Here is a 24,009-nt window from a genome sequence, read left to right as displayed (position 1 = left end):
GTCTTGGAGCAAAGACCACCATAGCATCTCCCACCTGTAGCACACGCTCCAGCAGGTATATCTCTCTAGTCACCCCCAAAACCAATTCTTTCTTTGGCCGTCTCTCTTTCCAGTTCTCTGCTGCCAATGACTGGAACGAACTACAAAAATCTCTGAAACTGGAAACACTTATCTCCCTCACTAGCTTTAAGCACCAACTGTCAGAGCAGCTCACAGATTACTGCACCTGTACATAGCCCACCTATAATTTAGCCCTATCAACTACCTCTTTCCCAACTGTATTTAATTAATTTATTTATTTTGCTCCTTTGCACCCCATTATTTTTATTTCTACTTTGCACATTCTTCCATTGCAAAACTACCATTCCAGTGTTTTACTTGCTATATTGTATTTACCTTGCCACCAAGGCCTTTTTTTGCCTTTACCTCCCTTCTCACCTCATTTGCTCACATTGTATATAGACTTGTTTATACTTTATTATTGACTGTATGTTTGTTTTACTCCATGTGTAACTCTGTGTTGTTGTATCTGTCGAACTGCTTTGCTTTATCTTGGCCAGGTCGCAATTGTAAATGAGAACTTGTTCTCAACTTGCCTACCTGGTTAAATAAAGGTAAAATAAAAAATAAATAAAAAAGACGGCTCAGCCATGAAGTGATCGGCCACATGAGCGCAAAACGGGAGCGAAAAATTTGTTGGGAGCTTCACGAAATGGGTTTCCATGGCTGAACAGCCGCACACAAGCCTGAGATCCCCATGCGTAATGCCAAGCATCGGCTGGAGTGGAGTAAAGTTCGCTGCTATTGGACTCTCGAGCAGTGGAAACGCGTTCTCTGGAGTGATGAATCACGCTTCACCATGTGGCAGTCTGACAGAAGAATCTGAGTTTGGCAGATGCCAGGGGATTGCTACCTGCCCAAAAGCATAGTGCCAACTGTAAAGTTTGGTGGAGGAGGAATAATGGTCTGGGGCTGTTTGTCATGGTTTGGACTGGGCCCATTTGTTCCAGTGAAGGGAAATCTTAACACTACAGCATACACTGAAAACATGCTTAAAACATGCTCTTTCCATGACAGACTGACCAGGTGAAAGCTATGATCCTTTATTGATGTCACTTGTTATATCCACTTCAAAATCAGTGTAGATGAAGGGGAGGAGACCAGTTAAAGACAGATTTTTAAGCCTTGAAACATGGATTGTGCAACATTACCACCCTGCATCCCACCACTGGCTTGCTTCTGAAGCTAAGCAGGGTCGATCCTGGTCAGTCCATGGATGATAGACCAGATGCTGCTACAAGTGGTGTTGAAGGGCCAGTAGGAGGCACCCTTTCCACTGGTCTAAAGATATATATCCCAATGCCCCAGGGCAGTGATTGGGGACATTGCCCTGTGTAAGGTGCAGTCTTTTGGATGGGATGTTAAACAGGTGTCCTGACTCTCTGGTCACTAAAGATCCCATGGCACTTATCGTAAGAGTAGGGGTGTTAACCCTGGTGTCCTGGCTAAATTCTCAATCCGGCCCTCATACCATCATGGTCATCTAATCATCCCCAGATTACAATTGGCTCATTCATCCCCCCCTCCTCTCCCCTGTCACTATTCCCCAGGTCGTTGCTGTAAAAGAGAACGCGTTGTCACTCAACTTACCAGCCATTCTGAGGGTGAATGGGCAAAGAAAAACGATTTAAGTGCATCTGAAAGGGGTATGGTAGTAGGTGCCAGGCGCACCGGTTTGTGTCAATAATTGCAACGCTTTTACTTTCAACAGTTTCCTGTGTGTATCAAGAATGGTCCACCACCCAAAAGGGAATCCAGCCAACTTGACAACGGTGGAGTGAACATGGGCCAGCATCCCTGTGGAACGCTTCTGACACCTTGGAGATTCCATACCACAATGAATTGAGGCTGTTCCAAGGGCAAAGGGGGCTGCAACCCAATATCAGGAAGGTGTTCCTAATGTGTGGTATACTCAGTGTTTGTGAAAGTATACAAATGAAAGCAAAGTTTTAAAGGATTGTTTGAGTCAATATATGTTTGGGCTTTTTGTGGCCAATGTGCATGTTCCGGCCAACTGACCATCCGCTCCAGGAAAAATTATTATAATAAAAATCAGCCCATGGCTGAATCTAGTTGATCTCTGAACTAGGGAATCAGAGTGTAATGTCAGCACCCACGTCCTGGGGTTGAGGATGGATGGAATGAAAGACTTGGTACAAGGAAAATCTAGAAATGTGAGCACATTAAAAATCAGCTAGGCATTAGCTCAAGGAAGAGGCAAAACAGACTTATGCTAGGCTAGGGAGCCCAATGTGCAAAGTGTCTAAAAAATAAATAAACTGGGTGGTTTGAGCCCTGAATGCTAAATCGGCTGACAGCCGTGGTATATCAGACCTTATACCACAGGTATGACAAAACATGTATTTTTACTGCTCTAATTACATTGGTAACCAGTTTATAATAGCCAAGTCTTTATTTAAGCAATAAGGCACCTTGGGGGTTTGTGGTATATGGCCAATATACCACACCTCCTCGAGCATTACTGCTTAAATAAAGACTGAGCTATAGCAGGAACAAAGGCCCATACCAGGCAAGCTCCAACAGATCAATCCAGCCATCCCATTCTGCCAGCCGGTGAATTAGTTCTACCAAACATGTGATCAAACTCAAGGAAACTACCAACTAGCAATTAGGATTTAAATATAACATTCTGTTACTAGAATGCAGCTTTTGTTAAAAATGCTATTTCAGACAGCTTCAGGCTCCTATTCCAGGATTTCCAGGGCATGACACTTTTTTAAAACTAGGCCTGTGTACTATCAAAAGACCTATGGAAAAACACACATAGCTCACTATATAGACGATAAAAGCACCCTTAAAATGTCAGCGAGCTTTTCCCAACACAATGCCAGGAATTCTGGTTGTGCGGAGAGGCTCTCAGGAGCAGGAGCCTGCCTGGAGCTGTGATGAGGGTGGGCAGTGTGATACAGATAAGGTTCCATCTCTCTCTCCAACAGAAATTATTTAGGGAGAAGATAAGCTTGACAGGAGTGGTAGGCTACCCCTGAGTGCAGGACAGGGGCAAAATATCACAGTCAAAACAACAAATGGGCAAAAGTGCAACATCACTGCTTTCGGCTAAGGCAGCGGTCAAACTAGCCTGGGTGCCAGTCTGTTAATGCTCTCTTGACAACATTTGGCATGGCAATTCCATAGGGAGTTGGCAAGAGAGCAAAAACAGATTGGAACCCCAGACCCCGCCAGAGCTAGCGGAAAAACACAACAAAAAGTCAAATCAGGTTAGAGTCAGATAACCATAGCATCCTTAGAAAACAGCTAGCATTGTGTTTTTTTGATGGAACTGATTAGCCTACTCATAGCCTAGCAGCCAAACATGTTGGAAACTGCTTTACGAGTTAAATGTTACAGGCAAAGCTCTCAGAAACATGAAACTACCACGGCCCACATAATTTTGGTTTTATGGGTGGAGAGAACACACCCAGCTAGCTACCTCAGAGCAGAGGCCGGGCAAGCAGCTCTGACTCTCTCCAGGCGCAGGCAGCACGTACAGAATGGCTTTGGGACACACAGGGGACTCCAGGCCAGTCAAAGACAAGAGGTTATTTGATTAGCATGGAATTTTATTAAGCTGTGGGTGAAGAAGCAGAGTGGTGGTGGAGAGGGGGTTGAAGCAAAGGCTTCCATTCATTGAGGGAGATTGCAGCTAAGGGGAAAAGAGGAACAACACCCTTGTGTGTGTGGCTGCCCTGGGCTTGAGCTTCGGAAAAGTCGCCACAGCTTTTTGCCATTAAGTCAGAGCAGAGCCGGAGTGTGTGCATTAGGTGAGTGCCTTTCTCTATGACAGGCAGGCAGGCAGGCAGGCAGGCAGGCAGGCCAGGGAGACTAAACAACTGTTCTTCTTTAAAAGGGTGTCGTTTTTAATATGGCTAGCAGCCCTGGCACCCTCCATGTAGATGATGTTCTTTAAAAAAGGTCCTAACTACTGAATAGTGTCTGTTCCAGGTGTGTAGGAGCCAAATAAATAGAACCACAAACCATAGAAAAAAGGAAAATCCAAAACCGAGGCTTGAAAGCAAAATAAAGATGTTTATTGAACCATCACGGTGCCCCAAAAAACCATTGCGCAAGAAAATGCATAAAATCAAAAAAATAGGTGAAAACACAAGCTTTTTTACAAGGTCATCAGTGGAAATTGTCAGCACACACACCTGGCTTGTATTTCAAGGTTAATTGCATGTGTCACATGATCAAGCAAGAAAAACACTGGAAAATCTATGAATCAGTACCAAGTACAATAGAATGCATGATCTAGATTATATACACAAAATATACAAAAGCGAGAAATATCATCAATTATTAGGGAGCTTTTTTTGGCCACGTTTCAATAAACATCTTTATTTTGCATTCAAGCCTCGGTTTTAAATAATTATTTTTTCCGACAGTGTGCGGTTCTATTTATTTGAACTCCATGTAGAGAAAGGCTTCCCCCATCTGTATTCGGCTTAGCCTAATACCTGCTAGCTTAATTTAAAGCTGCAATATGTAACTTTTCGGGCGACCCGGTCATATTCACATAGAAATGTTTGTTATAGATCTGTCACTCATTAAAAGCAAGTCTAAGAAGCGGTAGAGTTGTTTTATGTGCACCATTTCTATGCCTCCCGTTTATAAGTTGTTTATGGGTGGGGGGGTATCAGGATATTATTATGGACGACATATGGCAATATCATTTTGTACAATATGGCAATACTTTTGCGCTAGTCGGCTTTAACTGTACCAAAACTGTTATATTTTTCAATTCTAGCGTGTTCTTCATCTTTTTAAATAGTGAGCCAATTTGTTTTCAGCACTTATTTCCATGACTGATCAAAATAAAACTCTCATGCTCTCTCGTCCCTCGAATCTCAACAAATCTAAAACCGTGAGAATCACAATACATATCGTATCGGCACCTAAGTATGGTGATGATACTGTATCGTGAGGCCCCTGGCAGTTCCCAGTCCTATTCATACTTATCACACATTTTAGGCAACTTGCTTGTGGGTCTTTCTATAAATAATTGGGCAAATTTGACACACTAGGATCAAAATTTAAACTGGTTGGAAACAAAAATATATATATTTTGATGCAGGTATAAGTGTGTAGTTAAAGGAATATATGCAAATTCTCCCATAACTCCACCTATACAACATAGATCTAGGCCTATTCACAATTTAAGCTGGGTTCATACAGACATTGGCAAGTCAAATTAAAGGACTTCTTCAAGCACTTAATTGTAATTTAAGGACCTCAATGTTAGACAATTGTATAATTTATATAATTGTACATATAGGGCACAATACAAACCCCTCCCCAAAAAGCATGCAAAGTGTAAAAAAAATAATTAAAAAAAATAAATAGGCCATTATCAAAGATTTTGTTTAGGCCTTGCCAACACATTGATATTCTAATTATAATTACTACATTGTAAAATATGAGGCAAGTTGGAGCCAGCATTAGATGTTGTCATCCTCATAACAGCACGTGGTTTTACCGCAACAGAGTTTCGCAACACCCTTCAACTGAAGCGGCAGGAAACAAACGAAAGTGGCAGATATAATCACAGATAAGGGAGAATGAAAACGTATAAATTGCCTACGATAATTACAAGCACAAAAGTAAGGAAACGTCAGATTTTCAAGGTAGGCCTATTCCAGTACTTGAACTTCTGAGCTCCAAATTCCAGATTGAGTAGACTACTTCAAGCCCCTTGTATTGTTTAAACTAAAAAGGTGTAACATGGAAACCAAAATGTATGACATGTAAATCAGCAGAAGACGAACACGAGGCTATGTAATTTGTTGGCATTCTATTCAGAATGATTAAGAAGAATAGCGTTGGGTGTTGCACAATAGTCTATCCCACACAATTGCGCACAGTAGACTCAGTGTCCAATCCGAGCCACAAAAAAACTGAAAATGACCTCATTACCTGGATAATACCTCAGTTAAATCTAACGAGACCCTGCTGTAAATCAAGCAGTAGTGCCTAGCGATTAGTGCTTTTTGCAGTCGGTCCGGTTTGGATAAATTAAAAAAGAAACCAAAGCTAAATTGCCAAAACATTGATCATATTTTTTTTCAACAGTCTGTCAGGTCCACATTGATGTCGACCCAATAGGTAACTAGGAATTTACTAGGAAATAATAAAATATGATTTAGTTATTTGATGACTTATTTTTCATTGCTTAAAGTAATCATCTCATCTCTGCTCAGACAGTAGCAGCCAGGCCATATAACGTTGTGCTTCCCATACAGTACTATCTTTAGTCACCCTATTTGGCTAGCATGCCTATCATGCTGCAGAGCTGTCTGACAAGATCATTTTACTAGTTCCTCAAAGTAGGTAAGGCATACTTTAACAAACTGTTTTGGTGTACATTCCTCTTTCATGCGGTTTGTGTGTGTGTGTGTGTATCTAACATATCAATCGTAAAAGTGTATCGATCAGTATATAATGACGAGATGCTCATGTCCACACCCTAACAATGGGGGGGGGGGGGTCATCCCAAAAGCGGGAAGACAGGCGACAAACTTAAGTCTAAAGTAAGGTTGAATATGATCATTGTAGTTAATTACGTTTCGACACTGACCTAGGTTGAAAATTTGCTTAATCAAAACTACAACTCCCTTCAGCCCAGCATCCCACATTGTAATTTCCTCGATTTCTCTCGTGAATGATTCGATTTCTCTACAGAAACGGCGCATTGGGGTCACAAAAAAATCTGGAGTAAACAGAATTCAAGTAATTGAACTGATGTTGGTAAAACAAAAACACCAGTTAACTGAGCACTATCAAGCATAGAAAAACATAAATCGCTAGACATATTAGATCCAACATGCATATAGGCACAATTGTCTTCACTGGCGAAACAAATTACCTTTTTTCAAGCACTTGGGCTGTTGTTGCGTCGCATGTGCTATCACAACAGCTGTTCGTCTAGACTGTCATTCAGAAAATTCCTTCCTGGATCAGATAATGACGCTGCTTGAAAATAGCAGTGTAATTAAACAGCTTGACACCAAATGCGCATCATACAAGTATTAAGTATAGTTTAGTGACCATGTTTACACACACACAGTATTACGGTTTGTACCTCATATCCCACTTAAGGTCTTATTCACGATAAGCTGTTTACATGCACCTTTGATATCCCGCTTACGAGTATCCCTGTTTCCATGAATATTCCTCATTTAAATGAATATGGGTGAAATGGAATAGTAACTGAACGCAAGCAGAGAGTACTTCAACCACATAAAATATGCACCCAAGGCAAACTGAACCTTTAATTTCCTTAAAACCGATCCAACTGATGACATTTTAACATTTTGGACAGGACCAATCTTTTCACTGTTATTGTGCTTGCTCCTGGGTCTCTAAATACAGACAACTTTACCAGTATTAACTACACTGAACAAATATATAAATGCAACAAAAATGTTTCATGAGCTGAAATTAAAATCCCAGAAATGTTCCATAAGCACAAGAAGCTTATTTCTCTCAAATGTGCACAAATTTGTTTACATCCCTGTTAGTGAGCATTTCTACTTTGCCAAGATAATCCATCCGCCTGACAGGTGTTGCATATCAAGAAGCTGATTAAACAGCATGATCATTACACAGGTGCACCTTGTGCTGAGGAGAAAAGGACACTACAATGTGGAGTTTTGCAACACAACGCCAGTCTTAAGTTGAGGGAGCGTGCAATTGGAATGCTGACTGAAGGAATGTCAACCAGAGCTGTTGCAAGATAATTGAATGTTAATTTCTCTACCATAAGCCACCTCAAATGTTGTTTTAGAGAATTTGGCAGAATCACTTTTTGAAGTGATTTCTTTGACAATCAGATAAAAGCATCCTCACACAACACCCATGATAAGAGAAACTGAGCCTGCACAGACCGCGAAAAACATTAAAACGGGAAAAGATGATTACATGCCACAGTATCATGTCTAAGATAAATATTTCCCAGGCATCTTAACCCTGGTTTCTCATAACCGCGATATAATCTTTTTTCGGGTTATTGCAAAACTCGATATGCCGCTTATGTTCGTCAACTCAAAAACAGAATACTTGAGTACCCCGGAAAATAGGGGGATATGGGTGTGCATGTAAACATGGTCAGTGAAGAACCACGTTAATGACAGTATCAATTGACGTTTTAATTATCAAGTTAAGGTGATATTTTTAGAAGCTCTCGATTTTGCCATCACATAGATTTTTGGAGAGTTGTCCGTCAAATAATAATAATTATCTTCACCCTGTAATATAAGGAGACAAAATGTTACATTGCATTTCTGAGATATATACACTACCGTTCAAAAGCTTGGGGTCACCTAGAAATGTCCTTGTTTTTGAAATAAACGTTTTTTGAAAAGAAAACCCTTTTCCAATTATGTTAGCACAGCGGAAAACTGTTGTTCTAATTAAAGAAGCAGTAAAACTGGCAGCATCATTGAATAGTACCTGAAAAACACCAGTCTCAATGTCAACAGTGAAGAGGCGACTCCAGGATGCTGGCTTTCTAGGCAGAGTTCCTCTGTCCAGTGTCTGTGTTCTTTTGCCCATCTAATTTTTTTATTTTTATTGGCCAGTCTGAGATATGGCTTTTTCTTTGCAACTCTGCCTAGAACACCAGCATCCCGGAGTCGCCTCTTCACTGGTGTTTTGCGGGTACTTTTTAATGACGCTGCCAGTTGAGAACTTGTGAGGTGTCTGTTTCTCAAACAGTACTTGTCCTCTTGCTCAGTTGTGCACCGGGGCCTCCCACTCTTTCTATTCTGGTTAGAGACATTTTGCGCTGTCCTGTGAAGGGAGTAGTACACAGCGTTGTACAAGATCATCAGTTTCTCGCATGGAATAGCCGTCATTTCTCAGAACAAGAATAGACTGACGAGTTTCAGAACAAAGGTCTTTGTTTTTGCCCATTTTTGAGCCTGTAATCGAACCCACAAATGATGCTCCAGATACTCAACTAGTCTAAAGGCGGACGGTTTTATTGCTTCTGTAAGCAGAACAACAGTTTTCAGCTGTGCTAACATAATTGCAAAAGGGTTTTCTAATGATCAATTAGCCTTTTAAAATGATAAACTTGGATTAGCTAACACGATGTGCCATTGGAACACAGGAGTGATGGTTGCTGATAATGGGCCTCTGTACGCTTACGTAATTATTCAATTTTTAAAAAATCTGCTGTTTCCACCAACAATAGTCATTTACAACATTGACAATGTCTACACTGTATTTCTGATGAATATGATGTTATTTTAATTAACAAACAAAAAAAGTGATTTTCTTTCAAAAACAAGGACATTTCTAAGTGACCCCAAACATTTCAACGGTCATGTATATATATAAAAAAACTAAAACTGTCCGACAGCTAGATCCAAGATTCAAGTTCAAAGGGTAATTTAACTGATTAATGCTTAATATATGATATAACTTGCACTGCCATGAATGCAAGGACAGAAAAGTAATGTGTTTCATGTCACACGACTTTGGACCAATACTTCAAGACACCTACCATGACAGGTTTTAAATCAACTCCGGAATTTGATTGAATATAGATATGTTCAACCCTTATAGCTGAATGTAATGACAAGTAAAAACCTGCAGATTATTATCAATGATTTATCAACAACTGTAGCAAGTTGTCCAGCATACCAAAACCTCAACGGTACCGTAGTTTATAAAAAGGCCCTTATAAGGTTCACACCTGTCTGCATAACATTGCCGTTGTTTAATACAACTACAGGAAATTCAGGCTAGTGCTTTCCATTGAGTTACATTACATACTGCTTCACATGGGATTATTGAATGATCCCAGTCCTCGGGAAGCAGACAGTAAGCGATATCCTCAAAGCCCAATTCACCAAAAAGGATAGTTACAGTGTAACCACACATATGGACTACTTAGATGTCACACTGGCTAATATGCAGAGGCTTTCGACTACCATGTGGATCGAAGACATCCAGCCTTCACTAGAATGTTCTGAATGATATTAACAGAGACAAAGGCTGTGTTCCAATATCCACACGTGATTGTCACTAAAAATGCATGCAAGTGGTATGGACATTCATAGGAACATAGGCAGACACACAACAGTCCCGACTGACACGCACTCAAGGAGGCTACATCACCGTCTTCTCTGGGGGAGAAACCTCAACAACAGTTTTGTTTTCGGTTTGCATGATTGATACTCGAGTCTGGAGGTGTTCTTCTGAGGTTTAGCACGTGGCAGTCTGATACAAGTTACATCATGAGCGGGGAATGAGTGACACAGTAAAACGTCAGGGCAGGCAGACCCAAGCAAGTTAACTGATGCAGCTGGGTTGGCAGGTTCGAACAGGCGTGATGCTACCACTTCAGAGGATATTAAAAAAATAAAAGTCCATGTATAGCCCTACTCTCCAAAGAGTTTGTTCTAATATTGCCTGTATATCACAAAGGAGGCCTTCAGGCAGACAGCCACAACCCCTGTCACATTTGGTCCACTGTGCCTTTTCTGTTTTTGTTCAATGCACTATGATTGACAACCAGAAGGCAAACCTGGCCTCGGAGCATTTCGTATCATTCTGTACATAAATCCGAGACACTCCATTTAGCATATGTTCCACTTCTTATGGTATGTATTAATTTGTGGATGTCCAACACCCATTTTGTATGATGTGTTACAAATTTCCAAAATGTCTATGTTACTAACTCTAGCTAAGTGGCTAGCGTTAGCTATGCTAGGGGTTAAGGTTAGGGGAAGTGATGTTGCAGGCGAAAGCCTGAGAAAAATCCAATCCAGAAGTGCCCCATGTTTTGAAAGCGCTTCGTTCCAATGAGTCCCTATTGAGCAGTTAATGGGCTATCAACCAGATTGCGCTTTCTACGTATTCCCCAAGGTGTCTACAGCATTGTGACGTAGTTTTACACATTTATGTTGAAGAATAGCCGTAGGCGGCCACATCGCGCAAGTGGTCAGAGGTAGCCATTACTCCAATCTGTCCTACTGAAAAACGAATTGTCCCGATGGATATATTATCGAATAGATATATATAGAGGTTTAAGGGACAAGTTAGCTAACATGTTAAGTATTTGCAAAGTAGCTAAAAAGTAGTAAGTAGTTGAAAAGTTGGGTAATAGCTAAAATGCTAACTTTGTCCATGATGAGATTCGAAGTAGCATCCACCTGACTTTCATTTTTGGATAGAGTAACGATCTGTCTTATGTCACCATACCATAGTAATTTGAGTGTTCTGTGTGTTTTACTGTGTTACGTCTTGTATATGAGACCAGGCTGCAAAGTCACCATGGTCAAGGTTGGACTGTGTCCATCTTCATGGAAACAAAACTACACAGTTATTTATTAATATTTAGACTGCAAAATACCCTCGGGTTCAAATAGCATAGCACCTTCACTATCAACAGCGTTGACGATTTTAAAATAGCTACTAGTAGTGAAATGTGTCAATTGTAATTATATCAATAATCAGACATACCGGTATTCAACTTAATTAAAGTTATTCAGCCATTCTAGCATCGATGCCTGATAAGAAGTTAACATGGACATTTAAAAAAAGAATAATAAATAAATATATATATATATATATATATATATATTTATTTTAACTAACGTTCCCGGAAACAGTAAAAAAAATGGACTGGAATGACGATATAGATACATTTTATTTCCCTGACCGATCAAAACAGTCACTCGGCAGCAGACATAACTTTAGTGAGCAATATGTTTGGAACATCAAATCGCAATAAAAAAAAACCTCAACGTGTTATTGCAATAACGTTACATATAATGTAGAATCGCAATACATATCGTTTAGGCACGTAGTTACATATCGTGATAACATCGTATCGTGAGATCCCTGGCAATTCACAGCCCTACTAAGGTTACATCTCATGGTTGTTTTGGATGCCACTTGTTCAGCTTGTTAGCCAAATAACGTTAGCTGATTAGCTAACAGGTAGTCAACGTTAGTTAGCTAACGTTTACAAGGTAGCAAGCCAATCTTCAAGACGTCGGCTGGCTAACAAATATAGCCTATAGCAGGCAGCTATTCATATAGCTGCCTACACCAGATAGCTAGAAAGTTGAGTAGCAAACTAACTTCTAATCTAACGTTAGCTAGCTAATTTAATCAAACCAATTTCAACTTGGCTAACGGTAGTTAGATTACTAACACATTCATTACCTAGTTAGCTAAATGATGCTAATGATAGTTAGCTAATTCAATAACATATCTAGCTAACGTTAGCCAACTTTAGCGAGCCAAGCTTATCGTCAAGTTAACGCTGGCTAGTTTACTTACCAAAAGGCAATCCGTGTTTATTTCCGACTTCGGGTCCTTCAACATGGCATCGATTTTCTCAAAACGAGCTTCCAAACTTTCTCCAGCCGACATTTTTGCAGACAAGTAGAGTTCCACGCCGGTGCTATAGCTAAATAAAACGAGTTAGCAATCTAGCTCAAGTGCTAACGTAGCTATTTAGCCTACTGTTATTTCCTTTGCGTGAACTCAAGTGTTTAGAAAGAACCCGCAGATTCAATCAAAGAAACGTGCCTCTTCTCTCTTTTTCACTGACCACGAAACGTTTAAAGTGGCGTTTGATATTCAAAAGCCACATTTTCAGAATATATATTTCCCCAGTTCAGCCAGGTTTTGCAGACAACCTCACCAATTCAAAAGAAGTTAATTTAGCTAGCGTTAGCAAGTTAACTTGGCTAAATGCATCAACAGATTAGTCGGCGTCCACAGGATGCCGCAGATGAGTTGTGCTGAATTTAAAAATATATCAATACATCCAAAGAGTAAAACTTAAATACAGTTTTAAAAATCCGATAGGCTGCAAAGTAGCCACATTACTCCCAGGCTTGTGTCCATATATCAGTGTAAGGCCCTTGCAAAAAAAAACAATAAACGAGTCTGACAGCTGCAAAGTAGAAGTGGCGGAAAAACAATGATCCTTCCAAATTTCGAGCAGTTTAAAACACCGTCTTGTTACAACATTTCATTGACGTCCGTTCGCTGTAAGCCTCACATTGTCATCGGCCATCGATATCGACCGATACAGAAGGAAAACTTTCTGGTTCTACATAGATAAATCTGGTTTTGATCTAACGTTAGCTATGTTATTTTTCGAAAAACTAAACGATGCCCGATTTTCTCCCACCGCCTGACCAACATGTCCGCCTTCCTGTTCAAACACCCGGAGAAGCAACTTTGAAACGTCAAGTACTGCGCATGAGCCCCGGTGGAGGCTCATTGAAGGAGTTTACCACCATAGACTGTATGGAGTTTACCCAGGCTGGGTTGTTGAGCGCACGATCATGATGATGACAACATGTTGTAGGGCCCAGCTCAAACACGCCCCTCTTTACAATATACATGTCAATGTAAATTCCACATAAGGAGGCCCGGCCAAACCCAATTCAAAAGTAGACAAATACATCCTGCTTTATCTAGCCTTTCAGACTCCCACCCAGCCAGTACTTTAAAATCAAATAGAGATTTCCAATCCATCTACACCGGTGTCAGCACTCAACAGTGTAAAACCCCAGTTTGCAAAGGAGTTTGTGCATGGGCTAGGCTTAGTTCTCAACATAATTCTGCCCCAAAACAATGCCAATTTCTCTCAACCAGAGATTTGGGCTTTGGTCGTAAGCGTTGATGCTGCCCTGTGATAAGCAGTGTCCAAATATTTTTTCTTGTCTATTGTGCTCTCAAGTGGCGCAGCGGTCTACGGCAATGCAACTCAGTGCTAGAGGCCTGGTTCGAATCCAGGCTTCATAACAACTGGCTGCAATTGGGAGTCCCATAGGGCGACGCGCCATTGGCCCAGCGTTGCCCGGTTTTGGCCGGTCATTGTAAATAATAATCATTTGTTCACTGCGGCGAACCAACGTTCCGTCACAAAAATAAAATCCAACATAAATCATGTTGCAGATATAGCATATGGTAGAAAGAGTATGTGGCCTTTTTTTAGCCTACAGGCTGGAGATAAAGGTATGACAATGTAATGAGAATTTTTACATCATGCAGGTTTATCCGATCAAATAGCCTAACCTACAAAATGCGCCTAACCTAAAAACAGGATAGGTCAGTAAAATGGACAATCACAACTGTTGTCCAGGAGTTTCACCCAATTGTCATGATCAGTGGTTTCAAGTTGTATCTGTCCATTTCTGACAAGCTAATCATGGCGAAAAATAAAATCATTGTGCGTTTCCGGCTGTGTAAACACATTGCAAATAGCCTCACGATAACTCCTGATAAAGTTGGGTAGCTGATTTTCAGAGCTTAAATAGCCAAATGTATTAGTCACAGGAATTAGGACTAGTAAAGCCAATGCAACGGCCTGTTTAGCAAATGGTGGGGCTACCACATGGATTCATCAAATTCCATTGTGGGCTGACTTGGTAAAACTAGACCTCAGTAAGCCGAGCTGACTTCTTTTGGACATCTTTTTTTGGTTATTTGCAAACGGTAGGCTTACCACATAGATGGGCAAAATTCAATTTCTGGCAACAATGTAGGCTACTCCTACAGCGGTCGAGGGAAGTGCATCTCAGTGCTAGAGGCGTCACTACAGACCCTGGTTTGATTCCAGGCTGTGTCACAACCGCCCGTGATTTGGAGTCCCATAGGGTGGCACACAATTGGCCCAGCGTCATGCGGGTTAGGCCGTCATTGCAAATAAGAATTTGTTCTTTAACTGACTTGCCAAGATAAAAAAAAAAGTTAAATATTTTTTAAAATAAATTAGCACAGACCAACTCACGCCATCTTTTTTTGGTGCAGTCTGGACCAACGTTGATTTCCACATACATGGACATTGATTTTTGATCTAGTCCAAAACAAATTTGAACCAATCAAAGACGTCTATAAATGTCTTCACAACTTTCATTCAGAACCACATATTTTCAGAAAATACATATTTTCAACATCTGGAAAATACTAATTTACTTGGTCTGCCTAGGGCGGAAAAATAGCAAGAACATGCTCATGTAGCCCAGGTATTCCCCCTAGGGGTACACCAAATAAAAATGTGATTCACATTTAAATATATATATATTTTCCAACAGGGTTATGCATTTGGGCGAGTTTTTTTTCTCGCCTGAGTAGCCTCGTTTCACTGCCAAAAATACAATTAAATAATCTAAAATAAAATTAAACCATCTGGGTGTTCAGCGAAATAACAACACAAAGTAAAATACATGTAGCCTGGTCAAATAATTAACATCCAATCACATTAATCGTTACTCTCGCGTGGGAATTCTACTAACGGTCCATATGTAGCTGCTTCTCATGTTGGAATCTGTACTGATGGCGCAAAAGCCAAGACAGGGAGACATAGTGGAGTGGGAACATGCGTGCAAGCAGTTGCTCCCGACGCCACTTGGGTACACTGCAGCATCCACCGAGAGGCTCTTGCTACCAAGGGAATGCCTGACAGCTTGAAAGATGTTTTGGACACTAAAGTGAAAATAGTTAACTTGGTTAAAGCAAGGCCCCTGAACTCTCGTGTATTTTCTGCACTATGCAATTGTAACCAACTTCACATAGCCCCCCCAGAAGAAATGCACACGGACACCCACACTTCAGGTTGACTTGTTTTTTTCTGCAATAAAAGATATCAAACAATGATGACAGGCATTGACAGGACGGTCACAGCCACACGTTCACTGGTTAGGTAGAACACAAGATATATTTTAGATAGGAGAAACAGTAATGATACATGCCCTCAATGTGAAGTGATATTAATCCATGAATACAGAGCACAAGTACAACCCTTTTCATATAAACCTTTTAAGGTAGTAAGAAAATAAACATTCACTTAATATTTCAATAAATTACCTGGTAGCAAATCACCTGCTAGCAATAGCTAGCTTAACATTACAGTGCACTGGACTGACAACGGTGCTAGTCAGCTCGTCATTAACATGGCTAGCTTAACCAGCAAAAACTTGGTTAACTTGCCGAAATAGGCCTTAAATACATTATCGGTGAGATAAATATATACATAGTCACATTCACTATTTTCCAAAGACACTATTGTGTTATACAGTTTTAAACAGTTTTTTTTATGTACAGAGGAAGGAGACACGACCCTGCTCTCAGAATATCTCTCTCAGACTGAAGAGCAGGCAGACCAAATCAAATCAAATGTATTTATAAAGCCCTTCTTACATCAGCTGATATCTCAAAGTGCTGTACTGAAACCCAGCCTAAAACCCCAAACAGCAAGCAATGCAGGTGTAGAAGCACGGTGGCTAGGAAAAACTCCCAAGAAAGGCCAGCACCTAGGAAGAAACCTTGAGAGGAACCAGGCAATGAGGGGTGGCCAGTCCTCTTCTGGCTGTGCCGGGTGGAGATTGTAACAGAACATGGCCAAGATGTTCAAATGTTCATAGATGACCAGCAGGGTCAAATAATAATAATCACAGTGGTTGTCAAAGATGCAACAGGTCAGCAACTCAGGAGTAAATGGCAGTTGGCTTTTCATAGCCGATCATTCAGAGTATCTCTACCACTCCTGCTGTCTCTAGAGTTGAAAACAGCAGGTCTGGGACAGGAAGCACGTCCGGTGAACAGGTCAGGGCTCCATGGCCGCAGGCAGAACAGTTGAAACTGGAGCAGCAGCACGGCCAGGTGGACTGGGGACAGCAAGGAGTCATCAGGCCAGGTAGTCCTGAGGCATGGTCCTAGGGCTCAGGTCCTCAGAGAGAGAGAAAGAGAGAAAGAAATAATTAGAGAGAGCATACTTAAATTCACACAGGACACCGGATAAGACAGGAGAAATACTCCAGATATAACAAACTGACCCTAGCCCCCCGACATAAACTACTGCAGCATAAATACTGGAGGCTGAGACAGGAGGGGTCGGGAGACACTGTGGCCCTGTCTGACGATACTCCCGGACAGGGCCAAACAGGCAGGATATAACCCCAACCATTTTGCCAAAGCACAGTCCCCACACCACTAGAGGGATATCTTCAACCACCAACTTAACATCCTGAGACAAGGCCGTGTATAGCCCACAAAGATCTCCGCCACGGCACAACCCAAAAGGGGGGGGGGGGGCAACCCAGACAAGGAGATCACGTCAGTGACTCAACCCACTCAAGTGACGCATCCCTCCTAGGGACAGCATGGAAGAGCACCAGTAAGCCTGTGATTTAGCCCCTGTAATAGGGTTAGAGGCAGAGAATCCCAGTGGAGAGAGGAGAACCGGCCAGGCAGAGACAGCAAGGGCGGTTCGTTGCTCCAGTGCCTTTCCGTTCACCTTCACACTCCTGGGCCAGACTACACTCAATCATAGGACCTACTGAAGAGATGAGTCTTCAATAAAGACTTAAAAGTTGAACCCGAGATTGCGTCTCTCACATGGGTAGGCAGACCATTCCATATTAATGGAGCTCTATAGGAGAAAGCCCTGCCTTCAGCTGTTTGCTTAGAAATTCTAGGGACAGTTAGGAGGCCTGCGTCTTGTGACCATAGCGTACGTGTAGGTATGTACGGCAGGACCAAATCGGAAAGATAGGTAGGAGCAAGCCCATGTAATGCTTTGTAGGTTAGCAGTAAAACCTTGACATCAGCCCTTGCCTTGACAGGAAGCCAGCGTAAAGAGGCTAGCACTGGAGTAATTTGATCAAATTTTTTGGTTCTAGTCAAGATTCTAGCAGCCGTGTTTAGCACAAACTGAAGTTTATTTAGTGCTTTATCCTGGTAGCCGGAAAGTAGAGCATTGCAGTAGTCTAACCTAGAAGTGCCAAAAGCATGAATTTAATTTTCTGCATCATTTTTGGACAGAAAGTTTCTGATTTTTGCAATGTTACGTAGATGGAAAAAAGATGTCCTTAAAACAGTCTTGATATGTTCGTCAAAAGAGAGACCAGGGTCCAGAGTAACACAGAGGTCCTTCACAGTTTTATTTGAGACGACTGTGCAACCATCAAGATTAATTGTCAGATTTAACAGATCTCTTTGTTTTCAAAAAAGAAAGGAAGACCAAGGCACTCTTCATATAATTGACTAAAATGCCTTTATTAGTATGGCATGTACAATAGAAACAAAGTTATTTTTTTAAACAGACACGTTTCGGCTGCATGGCCTTCGTCAGGGAGTACAAAAAAAGGAATACAATGTCCTCTTTTTAACAGCTTTTCAATTAGCCCTAATTGGAAGAGGGAGTGGTTACACAATTGATTGGACACACCTAGTAAGCAATACTATACACATTAAAAGGTGAAATACTGTAGCTATGTTATCATAAAAAGACAACTCCAAACTAGAAGTATCAGAACACTAAAAGGTAGTTCTAACCTTAAATATGACTGGGAGAAGTGTCAAGAATTAGAAAGCTATATATTCCATAGTACACTAGAACACAGCAAAACATGAACAACAACAGTCTAACCATAGCTGAGGGCAATTGAGCAAAATGTCCACTAGATGACAGCAAATGGACACATCAAGACCCTACAGGAAGGGTGAGAAATCCATATCTTCATTTAAACCAGGGTATTTAGTGGCCTGTAGTTTGTAAATCCATATCTTCATTTAAAACAGGGTATTTAGTGGCCTGTAGTTTGTAAATCCATATCTTCATTTAAACCAGGGTATTTAGTGGCCTGTAGTTTGTAAATCCATAACTTCATTTAAACCAGGGTATTTAGTGGCCTGTAGTTTGTAAATCCATATCTTCATTTAAACCAGGGTATTTAGTGGCCTGTAGTTTGTAAATCCATATCTTCATTTAAACCAGGGTATTTAGTGGCCTGTAGTTTGTAAATCCATATCTTCATTTAAACCAGGGTATTTAGTGGCCTGTAGTTTGTAAATCCATATCTTCATTTAAACCAGGGTATTTAGTGGCCTGTAGTTTGTAAATCCAAAAACGTTCCCTTTGGTTTAACTGTTTAAGACGGTCCACTTTTCTAATAGAGGCCGGGATATGATCAATACCCATAGCTTGTAGGGAGGCAGGGCTGCCATGGTGTAGGGACTTGTAGTGCCTTGCCATGGGGTAGTCTTCATTACCTACCCGTGTGGCATACTTGTGTTCCGCTAGGCGGTCTTGAAGGCGTCTCTTTGTCCGTCCAATGTAGAACACCTTGCACTGTGGACATTCCAATCTATAGATGACATGAGTGGTTTTACAGTTAATGAAATGCTTGACGTAATACTCCATTTAGGAAGCTGTGTCAACAAAATACTTCTCTGAGCAATATTACTGCAATGGTTGCAATGGTTACATTTAAAAGAGCCCTTGGGTTTGTGGTCAAGCCAAGTTTTTTGAGAGTCACCCGGAAGATAACTGTGGACTAATTTGTAATTTAGGGTAGGACATCTCTTAAAGCTTATGACTGGTGGCTCAGAAAAGACTTGGCGTAGTAGCGTATCACTTTGGATGATTCCCCAATTTTTTTAATTATTATTTTAATACTCTCTGCTTCAGTGCTGTATCTTGTAACAAAATACTCTCTCCGATGTATTTTTTTTTTTAAACCTTTATTTAACGAGGCAAGTCAGTTAAGAACAAATTCTTATTTTCAATGACGGCCTAGGAACAGTGGGTTAACTGCCTGTTCAGGGGCAGAACGACAGATTTGTACCTTGTCAGCTGGGGGATTTGTACTTGCAACCTTTAAGTTACTAGTCCAACGCTCTAACCACTAGGCAACCCTGCCGCCCCATTGAACCACTATCAATGAGTCCTCTTAGTTCTACTGAACCCTGCACGGTCACTGGTGCATAGAACAGACTTTCATTGGTGGTTATTCTCTTGAGTACGTTGATACATCACATTTGTGTTGCCTTGATTTTGTCTCTTTGTATGAAGACAAGAGGTGCAGACCTACTGTACTGGTTTAAAGCTGGACCTTGATTTTTGTGGCCGCTGCCCGACTGATGCCTCTCTTCTAACCTCCTGCTTTTGTGGGCAGTCTATGGTTTGATGGCCAGGATTGTGACATTTGAAGAATAGGCCGTCAGTAAGACAGTGAGACCGAGTGGAGTGAGCCACATCTTTACATTTTGCACATGGGAAGGAGGGAGACAGCTGTGCAGTTCTGCGGGGCCCTCTTGTGACGGGGCGAGCAGCGTTTTGGTTTATAATAAACTGTTCCAGCAGTGTTACAAATTGAGTCATTGTCACCTGATCATTGCCACTCTGAATTCCTTGAACAACTGAGGTAAGGACGGGATGCTCTGAGTTCTCCTGTTTTTTTGGACGTCTTCCTGTAGTGTCTATGATTTGTTTCCTCCTTACAGCACATCTGTCATTTTGGTGGCTGTCTATCAACTCCTGAACTTCACCCACTGTCCATTTCTCCCTAGGCTTGCATCCGAATGCTGTGTACAAGTTCATGATTGGGGCAGTGCTTCCCAAACATCATGGCAACCGCATGACCCACGTCATCCATCTTTCTCGACCTGTCTTTGTAGACATTCACTAGCTAGATCTGCTACTCGGTTAAGGTTCACCCAGCAGTCTTAGCTACTCTCCCCCTGATAAGGTTTGGTTTAATAAAAATCTTGCAGCGGTGTAGTAGAGGAGATGACCTCATCAAAATACTGAAAATAACCTCAGGGTCTCTGCTGATGTTTACAAGAGGGTTGCTACGGATTCCTATCTTGATTAAATCCTTGGCCCTCCCCATTAACCTTTCCATGATTTAATTACCTTGCTCTGGCATTTTGTAACCTTTATTTACAAAGTCTTCATCATTTCCTGCCACTCGTACACAGTACATTTATCTGTTCCATCACCTGTGAAAGTGGGTGAATCACGCATGTCAGATTTCATGACAAAGTTTACTTTGGACCAGTCTGGCGTGCACACTGGGACAGTGTCGGTGGCTACCTTGGATGGAGTGATATTACTTGCTGACAGACTTGAAACAATACTGTTACCTATCTCTTGACCCATCTGTTAGACTAAATCAAGCATAACACTCTGCATATGGTATTCATCATCATTGGAGTGATTATCATCTCCATCACTCTGACCTGTTGTTTGATCAATAACATCCTCTTGTTCATTTACTGACGTTACACCAGCACGCTCAGTAAAGCTATGCTCTACCATTCCTGCTATCTGCGGCCCCTACCAATACTGGGGGCAGGTGTAGTCCTCTTCTCTGGAGCGCTGCTGTATTCCCCGGTGATCGGCGATGGCTGATCTTGTGGATCCGGGTCACGGCCCCAATTTTGTAACCAACTTCACATAGCCCCCCCCCCCCCCAGAAGAAAAGCACATGGACACCTACACTTCAGGTTGACTTGGTTATTATCTGCAGTAAATGATATCTAAGAGTGATGACAGGACGGTCACAGCCACACATTCACTGCTCTGAGAATATCTCTCTGACTCAATCCACAAAGTGATTGTATAGTATAAATGCGTTGTGTTTAGAAAATAACAAAAATACAGAAAAGCATACCTGCAGTAAAAGATATCAAACAGTGATGACAGGCATTGACAGGATGATCACAGCCACATGTTCACTGGTTAGGTAGAACACAATATATATTTTGGATAGGAGCAACAGTAATGATATATGCCCTCAATGTGAAGTGATATTAATCCATAAATACAAAGCACAAGTACAACCCTTTTCATATAAACCTTTTAAGGTAGTAAAAAAATAAACACTCACTTAATATTTCAATAAATCACCTGGTAGCAAATCACCTGGTAGAAATAGCTAGCTTGACATTAGTGCACTGGACTGACAACGGTGCTAGTCAGCTCGTCATTAACATGGCTAGCTTAACCAGCAAAAACTTGGTTAACTTGCCGAAATAGGCCTTAAATATATCAACGGTAAGATGAATATACAGTGCCTTGCGAAAGTATTCGGCCCCCTTGAACTTTGCGACCTTTTGCCACATTTCAGGCTTCAAACATAAAGATATAAAACTGTATTTTTTTGTGAAGAATCAACAACAAGTGGGACACAATCATGAAGTGGAACGACATTTATTGGATATTTCAAACTTTTTTAACAAATCAAAAACTGGAAAATTGGGCGTGCAAAATTATTCAGCCCCCTTAAGTTAATACTTTGTAGCGCCACCTTTTGCTGCGATTACAGCTGTAAGTCGCTTGGGGTATGTCTCTATCAGTTTTGCACATCGAGAGACTGACATTTTTTCCCATCCCATTCCTCCTTGCAAAACAGCTCGAGCTCAGTGAGGTTGGATGGAGAGCATTTGTGAACAGCAGTTTTCAGTTCTTTCCACAGATTCTCGATTGGATTCAGGTCTGGACTTTGACTTGGCCATTCTAACACCTGGATATGATTATTTTTGAACCATTCCATTGTAGATTTTGCTTTATGTTTTGGATCATTGTCTTGTTAGAAGACAAATCTCCGTCCCAGTCTCAGGTCTTTTGCAGACTCCATCAGGTTTTCTTCCAGACTGGTCCTGTATTTGGCTCCATCCATCTTCCCATCAATTTTAACCATCTTCCCTGTCCCTGCTGAAGAAAAGCAGGCCCAAACCATGATGCTGCCACCACCATGTTTGACAGTGGGGATGGTGTGTTCAGCTGTGTTGCTTTTACGCCAAACATAACGTTTTGCATTGTTGCCAAAAAGTTCAATTTTGGTTTCATCTGACCAGAGCACCTTCTTCCACATGTTTGGTGTGTCTCCCAGGTGGCTTGTGGCAAACTTTAAACAACACTTTTTATGGATATCTTTAAGAAATGGCTTTCTTCTTGCCACTCTTCCATAAAGGCCAGATTTGTGCAATATACGACTGATTGTTGTCCTATGGACAGAGTCTCCCACCTCAGCTGTAGATCTCTGCAGTTCATCCAGAGTGATCATGGGCCTCTTGGCTGCATCTCTGATCAGTCTTCTCCTTGTATGAGCTGAAAGTTTAGAGGGACGGCCAGGTCTTGGTAGATTTGCAGTGGTCTGATACTCCTCCCATTTCAATATTATCGCTTGCACAGTGCTCCTTGGGATGTTTAAAGCTTGGGAAATCTTTTTGTATCCAAATCCGGCTTTAAACTTCTTCACAACAGTATCTTGGACCTGCCTGGTGTGTTCTTTGTTCTTCATGATGCTCTCTGCGCTTTTGACGGACCTCTGAGACTATCACAGTGCAGGTGCATTTATACGGAGACTTGATTACACACAGGTGGATTGTATTTATCATCATTAGTCATTTAGGTCAACATTGGATCATTCAGAGATCCTCACTGAACTTCTGGAGAGAGTTTGCTGCACTGAAAGTAAAGGGGCTGAATAATTTTGCACGCCCAATTTTTCAGTTTTTGATTTGTTAAAAAAGGTTTGAAATATCCAATAAATGTCGTTCCACTTCATGATTGTGTCCCACTTGTTGTTGATTCTTCACAAAAAAATACAGTTTTATATCTTTATGTTTGAAGCCTGAAATGTGGCAAAAGGTCGCAAAGTTCAAGGGGGCCGAATACTTTCGCAAGGCACTGTGTGTATATATATATATATATATATATATACATAGTCACATTCACTATTGAATATGAACCCGTTTTCAAAAGACACTATTGTGTTATACAGTTTTGAACAGTTTTTTTTATGTACAGAGGGAGACACAAACCTGCACTCAGAATATCTCTCTCAGACTGAAGAGCAGGCAGACAAACTTTCCAAATAGGGGAGAAGCACTTAGTTATTCTTTCAAGGATAATAATAATAAAAATTTAAAAAACGTCCAGAAGACCTCTCATATTGCCAACCTTTCTACAATGGCAGCAAATATTTTTATGAATTCGACAACACATAATGAAAGGAAACTTTATTTATATCAAACCTTTTCCTGAAGTGAATGGTTTCACCCACTACTCTACCCACGAACTGCGGTGTTCTTTAATGGGAACTCTACATTTTCACATTGTCACACAATGATATGGCCAACGACCATGTAATGCTTTTACAACATACA

At 41.1% G+C, this 24,009-nt stretch overlaps 2 protein-coding genes across 7 annotated transcripts in view; one reads left to right on the top strand and one right to left on the bottom strand.

Annotated features, from left to right (window-relative positions):
* The window catches only part of rock1 (Rho-associated, coiled-coil containing protein kinase 1), a 70,905-nt gene extending 57,564 nt beyond the window's left edge, over window positions 1-13,341 (bottom strand). For 4 of the 6 annotated variants that reach the window (XM_021589150.2, XM_021589151.2, XM_021589152.2 and 1 more), the window contains exon 1: window positions 12,373-13,340. In XM_021589150.2, coding sequence (XP_021444825.1) covers window positions 12,373-12,465 — 93 coding nt within the window. In that variant the 5' untranslated portion in view covers window positions 12,466-13,340. Of the gene's footprint in view, window positions 1-12,372 lie in introns of all 6 variants that reach the window. The other 2 variants (XR_005040217.1, XM_021589153.2) reach the window with 2 other exon arrangements.
* Window positions 13,342-18,168: 4,827 nt separating this feature from the next.
* Window positions 18,169-24,009, top strand: part of LOC110508560 (GREB1-like protein) — a 102,804-nt gene continuing 96,963 nt past the window's right edge. The window contains exon 1 of the mRNA XM_036966223.1: window positions 18,169-18,554. The gene's annotated coding sequence lies outside the window, so the exon portion shown is untranslated. The remainder of the gene's footprint in view (window positions 18,555-24,009) is intronic.

Source organism: Oncorhynchus mykiss, chromosome 28, assembly GCF_013265735.2.
Source record: "Oncorhynchus mykiss isolate Arlee chromosome 28, USDA_OmykA_1.1, whole genome shotgun sequence".
NCBI lineage: Eukaryota > Metazoa > Chordata > Actinopteri > Salmoniformes > Salmonidae > Oncorhynchus > Oncorhynchus mykiss.
The sequence above is the reverse complement of the archived record's forward strand: the minus strand, read 5'-3'. Positions and strand labels throughout refer to the sequence as shown.